Source organism: Mugil cephalus, chromosome 15 (genome assembly GCF_022458985.1).
Source record: "Mugil cephalus isolate CIBA_MC_2020 chromosome 15, CIBA_Mcephalus_1.1, whole genome shotgun sequence".
Taxonomy (NCBI): domain Eukaryota; kingdom Metazoa; phylum Chordata; class Actinopteri; order Mugiliformes; family Mugilidae; genus Mugil; species Mugil cephalus.
This window is the reverse complement of record NC_061784.1, coordinates 17,606,293-17,618,399: the sequence shown is the minus strand read 5'-3', so window position 1 is coordinate 17,618,399 and position 12,107 is coordinate 17,606,293. Positions and strand designations below refer to the sequence as shown.

The window sequence follows — 12,107 nt, the reverse complement described above, 5'->3', positions numbered from 1 at the left end:
TCTTTTCTTTTCTCAATGCGTGTCCTTCGAATTTGGTTCTCGGTTACACTGTGGTTATTTTATAGCTGCGATCTGAAATTATTATTTTTTCTTTTGTATTTAATGTCAACTTGTGGCATGACTTTGAAATAAAATTGGAAAAACAAAAAAAGTCTGGGTTTGCCGTCATTGTGCTTGAGCATGAAGACAAAGAAGCTAAAAGATCATTACTGTTGCTATATAATTATTATTTTTTGAAGCGTACATATGGTTGAGTATGATTTACCTTCAGTGGCTTGTGCTGATTCATCTGTAGCAGGGCTCTCAAGTCTCACGCATTTCAACAAGTTCAAGCGCTCTCACGTCACACATGACGTTTCTCACGCCGAAAAAAATATTTTAAAAAATCGCGCACATAGACTTTAAAAGAGATTGGTAATATATGAAGAGAAGGCAGGCTGCTCTGCTTCAGTCAGCGACCAATCAGGAAATATCAGCGACCAATCAGAAAATAGTATTTGTCGTTGCCAGGTGAAATAGGAGCGCCGTAAACTTAACCATAAATGCGCGAAAATGTGCACTCGTCAAAGGAGTCGAAGTCCGTGATCTGGTAATCACTTAGTTTATTATTATTATTTATTGTTGTTGTTTTATTTTTTGACAATAGTTGCTGCTTCTTCTTCTTCTTCTTGTTCTTCTTCTTCCTTTTCTGCTTCTTCTTGTTCTTCTTCCTTTTCTTCTTCTTCTTCTTGTTCTTCTTCCTTTTCTTCTTCTTCTTATTGTTATTGTTATTATTATTATTATTATTATTATTATTATTATTATTAATAGCTGCTTATAATCTAGGAACTATGCATGATTTTTTTCTTAACCCCTGTAAAAAATCGCACTTCAAGCTAAATTCCAAACTTGAGAGCCCTGTAGCCTGTTTAATTTATCTGCAGAGGTTGCTTTCATTAGAGCTTGGAGCATAACCTTAATTGTCATTTAGTTTTGGAGGTCTAAATGTGCAGAAACAAACTGTTAAATTCACTGGGAGGCAGTGCTGCCTCATGCAGACTGAAGTCGCTGTAATAGTGCTTCAAACCAAATAAGTTCAGGGATACAGCACCTCAATACGACCGGCACAATCTAAGTTATCTCTCTTAACACAGCGGTGCACTGACTCTCACTGTGGTCCCAGGTTATTACAAAAATCTCCTCCTCTTAACCTTTCGGGGGCTCGGTGTACTTCCTCTGCAGACATCTATTGTTTCACAACAACTTAATACAATGGAGAGGACTGGAGTTTGAAGTCTGCAGCCGTGGCAGCGCACGGTGGCGGGGCTGCACAGTGACGCATTATGAGCTCATAACAGACATTTTTAGACGTTTTCCTGACCTAGCACGTTGATGCGCTCGCATCATCCAAAACAAAGCAAAGCTTATGGACAGATTAAGATCTTGACCTGATGATGGTGAAAAATAATAATAAGAAAGTTCACGGTGCAACAGTGTTTCACTTCCTTTACGATTAAGTTCCTTGGCAGATAGGATGTTGTGAGCATCTTGGAGAACATCTGTGGATTTGGGCTGTGTCTCTCTCTTTTCTGTCCCCTCATATAATCCCAGTCTGAGACCGTGATGTCCTCTGATGGTGACGTCTTCTCTTGCAGGGCTTAAAAAGCTGGAAGCCAACCTCAAGTCTGTATTTTTTTTTTATATTCTTTTTTTTCTGACCTTTTAAAATGTGTAGCAGAGCAACAACTTGGAAATCACGACCCGGGTCACCTCCCTCCTTCCCTCCCTCCTTACCTCCCAGCTGGTCTCTGTATCCGCCACCAACAGACTCCACCTCCCAGCTAATCAGGATCAGCAGCCGTGAATGAGACGCAGCGAGAGAGTCTGAACAGCCCCCGGCCACTGACCCAGACGTCAGACTGGGACTGGGCCTCAAACACTGGACCCCCCCTCACCACCACCACCACCACCACCACCACCAAAAAGAGGGGAAATCTTTGGGAATTATTCTTCAAAAAGGACAAAAGACAGGATTAGAGAATCACCTTCCCATTTATTTTTCTTTTTTTTTCTCCAACTCACAATCAACCATTTGTCAACTCTGGGGGCCACTAACACAAGGTAACACAGAGACATTTAAGAAAGCAGAAGGAAGGAGACCTCACGGAGCGTGTTGAAAGGTAAGCGGGGCAGGTGTACGTGGGTTGAGGGTGAGGGCTTATTAGCCAGGCCACATTGCTGTTGCTCCGCTGTAGCTTTAGGCCAAAGCTTCTTACTGCTCACTTCTTCCTGTGCCAGCACTTAAAGCAGCCATTATGTGGCCTTCAAGTAAACACAGTTGGCTGTAGCGTGCGCTAGTTGCATAAAGTCCGAATTGTTTCTTCTGATTCAATTAAAGATTATCTCTCATCACATAATAGTTTTAAGCGTCCCTGAGAGCAGAGGCTGGTAGAAATGTCTCAGAAAAGTAACAATCATAGTGACATAACTTCTTACAAGATGTGCAGGAGGAACTATAGAGTTAATAAAACGCTGAAAACTAAATCCCATCACATCTTAATTTAAACCTGACACGTCCTTATTTGAGAATCTGAATCTGGAAAATGTCCTTAGAGCTTTGAGATCTACTCACTAACCTTTTTTTACAGGACTTTCAATCACGTCTGTGTGACCATGAGGCTCCTTTAAACGTGGCCTTTAAATGGGACCTTAATTAAGGATTTTAAGGAAGCGTTTAAGGTGTTGTTTCAAAGATCAACGCTGAAAATTAAGGTAATTTGTATGTGTGCAATATACACACTCACCAGACAGGTCATTAGGTTCACGAATAGAATAGAATAGAATAGAATAGAATAGAATAGAATAGAATAGAATAGAATAGAATGCCCTTTATTGTCATTATACAGTGTATAACGAGATTAGAGAGCTTCTCCTTTTCAGTGCAAAAAAACACAAATATTCACAAAATAGTGCAAAAATTATATTATTTTCATAGATGTACAAGCTAACGTTAAGATACTAATACTGAAAAATATTGAATATTTATAGCGCAGCAGTAAGAGTGTAAACATGTATTGCACAAGGTTAACAGAACTGGCAGAATAGCAGCATCAGTGTAGCCAGTATAGTTAGTGCATTATTGGCGTCATGAAAGGTATTTAGCATTAGTTTAAATCACTGTGAGAACTGTTGATTCCATTGTAGATTGTGTTATTTTTGTGACTTGCATTAGTCAGACGGCTAAGCTAAATAACACAAGCACGTTTATGTTTAATTCAATCCAGTTTAACTGCATCAAAACAAAATTACATCCTCCAGAATGATCATACAGTTGAATCGCTGCCTTTCTAACACCAACTAAACATTATTACAGTCATGAAGGAGGATGCAGACATAAATAATACCAGAGTCATTTCACACAAAACCTCATTAAATTCTTTACAGGAGATTATTTTCAGTCATGAAAGTAGGTTTATGTAGGAATGTTATATTAGAAAGCAGTCGCCTTCACTAGTGTGCCTAATGTTTTGGCAAATCAAATAAGTTATTCCCATTCTTGCTGACTTTTAATATACTACTGCTCCTATAATACAAACTAAATGATGGGGGACAAAAACAAAAATAGTTAATTATTAGTTAATTATTAGTGACAGCGGAGACGAACGCAGACACTGTATTAAAACTGTAACAAGATCATGGAGACGCTTCAAGTTGTGGAATACAAAAGAAAATTTAGACTAATAAAAAAGCAAGATAAATGTGTATAACTTTATACAGATACTGTATATTTAAGCCTAGTCAGCGATTAAGTAAAGCTTTTGAGCCCTGAGAACTATTTTATTAACGATGGCCAAAGTTTTCTTGTGCACTATAATTATTATAAACAATTAAAATAATATATTAAATGTTGTTTAATCTCGCTACATTTCATTTCTCACACTGTCAAATATTCTCTTGCTTTCACGTTATTCTTTGCAGACACCGAACCACAGAGCTGATGGAAGCGAGACCCCTGAAGGTTTGTGATCAATGATGAAAGTTTCACGCCCCTCTGTGCCCGCACGTCTGAATCTCTGCCCCGTGAGTCACAACAGACACACACACACACACACACACACACATGCAGCACGCACACTTGTTAGAGCAGCATTACAGGCCACACACACATACACACAGATTAGCAGCCGGGGCATTAACAAGATTTCTCTCCCATGGAAATCTGTGATCAGGCTGACTCGGGGGTCTCGTTAGCTACGCTGTGAATTGTGATATTATAATTTACAGTAATGGTTGCACATGCGTGGACGACTGGTAGAGATGAGTGAAGATAGATTTGGAGTCTTTCACAGTTTCAGTGCAGGAAGAAAAATGGTGAGAAAAGACTCATCTCGTCTGAACATTCAAACATGCGCTAATATTTCCACAACAACAACAATAATCTATAATAAATCAACTGTAGACGAACTGATCAGTGTGATTCAGGAGAGGTCAGCTTGGTGTGATGTTTTGTAACTCCTCCCAGCTTCCTAACCTCCCATTTATAGTAATAATAGCTCTTCCTGTTTCATATTTTGAGTGACTAATATAGACTACTGCCACCTGCTGGTATGGAGAGTTCTGTCGTTCCTCAGACGCAGACACAGTTTGCTACGTTCATGTGTATCTGATTTGTTATGAAAGAAATTCAAACATCCTTGTCATGTTTCAGGTAAACGTTGTGAGTTGAGAGGTTCTGGATTTGTTTTTAATGACTTCAAGTGGCAGGACGTTCACGCCGTAATGTTTAGCCGAGATCTATAGGTCAGCCTTTTGGGACAGTTGCCAGATTGGCACCCTGTGGTTCTGGATAAGAGGCTCTGCCTTGGCATAAGCTGATCATATTGTGATTAGCCATTTATGGATGACGGGAATTTAACAGTATGGTGTGAGTGCGTACATTGGCTCAGCTGTTCTGCAAACTGCTGCGTTCCCCCCAATGTGTCGGTGGACCCTTTTTTTTTATAAATTAAATGAGTTTTAAATACAGATTTGCTGTGCGTCACACCCAACTAAAGGTTAATCTACTTATTGGACCTCTAATAGCTAATTAATGCATTTAGCCCCTCCCTCCTGACAAGGTTTATCTTCATCGTTCATACAGCCGGGGTATTTGCATTTCATTACATATGTTCACTGTGTCAACAGCATCAAAACATGGCTGTTTAAGGGTTTCTCTGCTTACTGTAGTTCACTGGAAAGTGGTTCAACTCATGCAGTGTTAAATCTCGTTGTAAGGAAAGACGGCCCAGTGGAACAGAGAATGATTCAGCAGTCATAACTGTAACAAGTATGCCTCGTACTTAAGCAATGGGATTAGCTCCAGGAATCCAAGTAAGCCTTCACCAGTCCCTACCACACCCATTAAATCCCACCCCCTCCTCTTTCATTTACTGGTCCCCCACTTCCAGTTGAAAATCCAGTTAGTGTGAAAAAATAGCTTATTAGCCAGCTATTCATGTCAGCTGTTAGACCTGTCAACCAATAACATCTATTCTACTTAACCTTTAAGCCTATTTTAATGTGTTTTTTGTGATACAATATGCAACTCAATTAAAAAAAAACTAAAAATCACCATATGCTATTTGTCCAGTGTAAAATTTTGCACACAGATGAAGTTAGCAAATATCCGATGAGTGTAAAAGAACATTTAGTTGGTAAAAAGTCAGATATTTTCCTTAGGAGTTGGTGGAGACCAAAACAGAGTTAAAAGAGAGGTTAGCAATCATCAGGTGACAGTTAAATATAGCAAGTGAAATGTTTTTATCATGTTATTCTGCTGATTGAGTGAGTAATATATCAATTAATGCAGCTTTAATTTAAATTCTGAAAAACATGAAAGGACAAATTATTACCAAATTATTGGTAGCAATAAATTCTTGGAGTAATTAACCTGTGCATTGGTTTCATTTGATTCTTCTTTTAGTGTGAATGTTTACCAACTAAGTTTAGCATTTAAGCATGCTCACATTTCGTAATGCACACTATCTAATAAATGCCATAGCATGCTAACATTTCCCAATGTAAAAGTATCTATCTATCTATCACAGTATGCTAACATGCGCTAATGTATAGGCCTACCATGGGAGTTTAGCATCCTAGCATGCTAATATTACATTAGCACTAATCTATCTAACGTCATAGGATGCTAACATTTCCTAATGTTTCAAAAGTATCTATCTATCTATCTATCTATCTATCTATCTATCTATCTATCTATCTATCATCACAGTATGCTAACATGTGCTAATGTATAGGCCTACCATGGGAGTTTAACATCCTAGCATGCTAATATCACATTAGCAGGAAAGTCTAAAGAGTTTCCTAGTGTTTGTTTTCATCTCGTACCATAACTTTACCAGGGAAGTAGATTATTGTTAAGACAGGGTATTGTTCAGATAAACTTGAGCTTCCGTTGCATTTATTTAGCCATTTATTCAAAACAGACTGATACACAGAAGTTCAGTCCCAAACCTTGTCTTTTGTGTGAATCAGTGTAAACGTTTGTTCTCTGCAGAGCCCTCACATGGTGACGTCTGATGTCCTGGAATCAACACGAAGCTGAACCATGGTCATTCTGCAGCAGGTCAGTCAACATGAAGAGAAATGTTAATTTTACATTTGACATTTTTTATTATCATTATTTAAACAGGATCATATTTGCAGATGAGTTTTGACAGCAACCATAATTCAAGCATGAAAGAAAATATTTGGAAAACATGGTGACTGATAGTTCACACTTAAGAATACACACATGGCAGGTATTAGTTTAACACACCCAAATTAAACTAAATAAATGTGTCCTTTTGGCTTTGGCGTAGTCAAATCATAGTTTTCTGCTGCCTGACAGATGTTTTATCATGAATCAGTTGAGGTTATATATAAAATTCTAGTTAACCCCTTCAGACCCTGTGTCCATTAAAAATGGACATGACATATTTGTGCCTCTAAACCAACAAAAATGCCGTGTTTGAGTCCTGGCGTCCATTGTAATGGACATAAAAAATTACTAATAAAAACATGAGTTGGCAAAAAAAATAATAATAATTCGATTATTTCTATGTTAGAGAGGAATTAAATTCAGTTTGACTTTTTTTTTTTTTTTTTTTTTGCCGAGCAGGAAAAAGCAGGTCTGAAGGGGTTTTTAATAGAGCAGCTTGTTCTTGTGGTTTTACTTTCAATCTGAAGGGTGTCTGACGTCTGAAGGTTGAACTCAGTTATTTCCTCTTTATGTTGCTGTAATCACTACATCGTCCTTCTATCTAAACCGTAGATAAGCAGAAAGCAATTCTAGTATCAGTAAAAGATAAGATAAATAAGATAATAAATTAGATTCAAGAAGCCGTGACTTAACGTATTTTCTTCACAAAGAAGTTTTCTGGAGGTGCGTTACATCATGTCTCAAAAAATTAAACCCAAAATCCTGGCTCAGATTGTCTGTAATCTTCTTGGAAATTTAAATGTAATAAGTAGAAAGTTCGAATAAGAACCCAAACTAAACTTTAAGGGAACTCACGGAGAAGAAAAATATATCACTCAAGACCTGGCGCACTAAATATAGCCAAAGCCGGCGTGTCTAGTCACCCAGTCTGCAGCAGTTACTCCATATCAGACCATCAATAGTTTCTCTTCAATAACTAGATCCCAGAGCCTTTCTCCCCCTGAGAGTCCCACAGGGCACGACTCAGACACTTTCAATCTCAGCTCTGAATCTCATTCGAGGGGATTCATCTGGATGTCGTTAAATGGAGGCAAAAATAGCATCTTTAAGGTCACGGTCTAGACCGCGGGGATAAACGCTGAGCTTTGTGCTGCAGTGTTTTTCTGTTATGAAGAGGATTTTTGCCAGCGGCTGCCAAACAAACCAACCCACCTGAGGCTGGTTTAATAAAGTATAATACGGTAAGCTTTAAGAAAAAAATCCCAAGTCATCTGCAGAGAAGGGGGTTCATTTTTAACTCACACAAACCTCTGATAATTCCCAAATGTGCTGAAATAGCCAATATGGAAAGCTAACGTTTTCAGGCCTGTATATAAACTTAAATCATTTCTACATCATTGATTTAAAAAATGTGTTGAGCTGAGTAGAGAGCGTTTACTATGTGACACTACTATCAGACAATGAGCTGGAGTGGGAGTCTGGTATTAGTGTTATTGTGGAAGAACAAGAAAAGATAAAGCGTAAAAGAAAAGGAGCATCCAAGGGTCTGTGCATTTGTATTTATTTATTTTTGGCTTTTAAACCTACACATGGAAACTGGAAAATTTTTATTTTTAAATACGAAAGCAGAAAATTAACATTAGACTTATTTTTCTATCTCATTTAAATAATAAAAAACCATTTTGCTTCAGTAAAACAGGAAGTATCCTCCATCTGAAACTACCACCGCTCTCACAGGTGTGGATCATCATGGCAGCCTGAGGCATTTCAGCACTAAATCTTCCACAAGGAAGTTTCTTGCGATAAACCACATTCAGAAGACAAAGCTTGGGTCATAAAGTTTAAAATGCCATCAGATGTTTTTCGTAGAGAGCTACAAAATCATTGACTGCTGCAAACAACTTCCTCCTTCTCTTGTTCACCTACAAAACCTTTGTATCATATAAATAAAATAACGACTGTTTTCTCATTTAGTTCCCTTTCTGTTTTCTTTTTTCATATATTATAGGACAAAATGTAAATTTGCTTGTTTATCACTTTTGAGTCTAAAACCAAACCCAAAATACCAAAAACCACACAGAGCCATAGACATAGAGCACAACAATTAGACTCTTAGATAGCAGCTAATTATAACTAATATTTATATTGAGAATATGACAAAATCTAGACTTATTGTTGCACCAGCCTCTTCTTTCAATGTGAGGAGGAAAGAGGACAATGTGATTTAATCCAAGAGACACCTTTTTCCTGAATTAAATGCATTCAAGTAATAATTTTTTTAGCTTTGGCTCAAAATGTGAGTGGACGACACTGTGTGAGCAAACCTCTCAGTGATAATAATCTAGAATTATTAACCAGGGCACTGAGTTTGACTAAATGCCACTAGATAGATAAATGTGTCGGACAGTTTTTCAGTGTTACGTGTCCTGTAAGTGTTACACCAGGGCCTTTGTGGTCTGAAGGTGGTTTAAGACTTTTTATTCCAGAATAAATCCTCCCATTCATCGAGCTGGCAGCTGGAAAAGTAGGTGTGTGTGATGCAACTCAGTTACATTTCCTGGTTATTCAACATAATTCATGTAATGAAATAACTGAAGCACAAAACAACTAAATCTTTATACAACTACTGACATGATATTGGTGACAATTACGCTACACACTTTATAACAGGTTGATGTTAAAAAGGTTGTTGTTCTTTTTTTTTGTAAGTAGTGGAAATGTTTTTCCAGCTTTTCCATGTTGTTATAAACCCACACTGCGTCTAACTGAAGCTGTGATTTGTAATTCAGGGGGACTATGTGTGGTTGGACCTTAAAACGGGCCGGGAGTTTGACGTCCCTGTGGGAGCTGTGGTCAAACTGTGTGACTCGGGACAGATCCAGGTTCTGGACGATGAAGGCCGGGTAAGTCGACAGAAGAGCTGGAAGGAAATACAACTATGTATGAAGTTATATTTTAGGCCTATTGTCCTCACAGTAGAAAATATAGCAGATAAAACCTGCATCTCACAATGTGAAGTTAGTTTGATGACAGTGTCCTCAGGAACATTTCATTATCAGATGGTATAAAATGTTTTATCTTGACAAATAAACTGAACAATTATTCATGATGTAAAAAGTGGATGAAATGCATCAGAAAGTTTGTACCTTCACTTTACAGCCTATGAAAAACCAATGCGGTATGACCGCCTGGCGTAGTATATTTTTGTCACAGTATTAATTTAGTAACGCGTCATTTGAATTTCATTATGGGGCGAACAACCAGAGTCATTTAGTTGTAAACAAATTCAACTCTACTGCAACTCCACAATTTTTAGTCCACTTCAGATAACGTGTATGACTACATCACTGTTAATTTACCGTCAATCACCACATAAAACCAAACATTTTGATTGGCTCTTTACCGGAGCATAATCACTTCCAAAATATATAAAAATACAAAACACAGAATAACCTAACTGCATGAGTGTGGACACCCTTTAATCATTTATAATGTGGCCGTGTTCACCAGACATGTCTCTGTAGTGATAAAATAACTTAAGTGGTAATAAAACAGAACTAGATTTATTTATTTATTTATTCATTTATTTATTTATTGTGTCATACATGTACAGGATTACCGATCACTTATGCTATTTTTCCGACTGTGTTTTATATTGTTTGGTTTCTTCATGTCATTCATTAAACATATTAAAATTCCAGTAGCTGCCACTGTAAGTAGAGGTCAGATTTTGACATACTAAAGCTGCATCAAAGAGTAATGGAAGAGCTTTATCACACATTAGCCGACATGCTAACGTCTCCTTCTGATCCTGCACCTCAGCAAATTCACCGCTAACCTCAGTCTGCAGGCTACGTAGCTAATTAGTTGCTCCAGTGACTGCACTGCGTTTTCAATGGTTTGCCATCTTAGTACAAGAGTTTGATGTGCCACAGAGAATGAAGTTACAAAGGATGCTATCGGGAGCTAAATAACCTAAGAGTTGGAGTCACTGCAGACTCAGATTTTCTATTTTTAAATAATTTAATGTTGAATTTATTGGAACTTATTGGAGAGTTAATTATTAAACAAGCACACTGGTGCTAAGTGAATGCTAATGTCCTCAGACTCCTCCATACCACTAACATGACATGTACAAGCAGCTACAGCAAGTTCATCCACTGAGATGAAGAGGAGTATTCCTAACTTAATGATATTTAAAAGATGGTTTAATGTGATTCTCTGTACGATTCCCCCCCACACACACACAGGAACACTGGATCTCCCCCCAAAATGCCACCAACATCAAGCCCATGCACCCGACCTCCATCCACGGCGTGGAGGACATGATCCGTCTGGGCGACCTCAACGAAGCCGGCATCCTCCGCAACCTGCTCATCCGCTACAATGAGCGCGTCATCTATGTTAGTTCCCGTCCTCTACACCACGACAGGAGAGAGTACACTCATGTTTACGGTCACTTGCATTATAATAAGCCTCGGCGACTTACGTCCTGTTTACTTACTGACTACATTTCCATGCAAGGTTGAACTGCTGGCCATCGGCCACTTAAGGTCTTATTCAGGTTAAGCTGTTTACTTTAGCGGCCTGCAGCAGTGGTGCTCACTTGTCGCTATAAATAAAACTGACTGACGATTCCTTGCTCTTTTGCTGTAGGTTTCCTCGATATAAATGATGGACAGGACAGGGGGATTTCTGATGAAGCAGTTTAGAGTCACTTAAGAAAAAAAAATGGAAAACTTACCTTGTATTTATACCTGTCCAGTCACATAATTACTTTAAAGCTGCAAGCTATTGGTTACAAGATAAGAATTTTTGTCTTCTTTTTTTGGTGAATATGGTTTTAGACGCAAAAACCAACATTCTTCTTATTTAATCTCCTTACTTTAAGTTCATCATCATCAAGATCATTTCGGGGGCAGTGTTTATGAAGGGAAGATCTCCTTGTAACCAGACTGAGCAGATTGTGTATCAGTTGGTGCGTTAGTGTGGAGTCCTTGGAGAATTAGCTTTATAATGTTTGTTGGTTGTTTTGTTCTCTTTCTCCATTTAGACTAATTGTGGTGGGAGGGTGAGTATGAAGCTAACATGTGTGACGAAAGAAAAACAACATGCTAACCCATTTTCTCACTGCCTCATTCTCCTAACATATTTGAATTGTGGGTGTCAAGAGTAGCCATGGAAGTCATTTATGAGGTATCGATTTCAGACTGTGCATTCACATAACAACTTGGGAAATCCAACTGCAACTGGCCAGCTTTAAGTACCTGTGTTGACAAGTCCACAAAAGTACAAAACACACTAATCTGAAGTTCATATGTGAAACGTTTCCAAGAAAATTCAAACAAGTCTAGTTACCTTTGTCTTAGCTTTAATATAATGAGACAAGTTTGTTAAATGCACTAGAATAAAGGACAATATTACAGTAAAA

General features: G+C 38.1%; 1 protein-coding gene across 3 annotated transcripts in view; it reads left to right on the top strand.

Moving 5' to 3' along the window:
- The first annotated feature begins 1,912 nt into the window (after positions 1-1,912).
- Positions 1,913-12,107, top strand: part of myo7ab (myosin VIIAb) — a 37,251-nt gene continuing 27,056 nt past the window's right edge. For 2 of the 3 annotated variants that reach the window (XM_047607250.1, XM_047607249.1), the window contains exons 1-6: positions 1,913-2,159; positions 2,628-2,751; positions 3,958-4,059; positions 6,533-6,601; positions 9,466-9,579; positions 10,927-11,079. In XM_047607250.1, the coding sequence (XP_047463206.1) occupies positions 6,584-6,601; positions 9,466-9,579; positions 10,927-11,079 (285 nt within the window). In that variant the 5' untranslated portion in view covers positions 1,913-2,159; positions 2,628-2,751; positions 3,958-4,059; positions 6,533-6,583. Of the gene's footprint in view, positions 2,160-2,627; positions 2,752-3,957; positions 4,060-6,532; positions 6,602-9,465; positions 9,580-10,926; positions 11,080-11,610; positions 11,748-12,107 lie in introns of those variants that run through there. The other variant, XM_047607251.1, reaches the window with a different exon arrangement.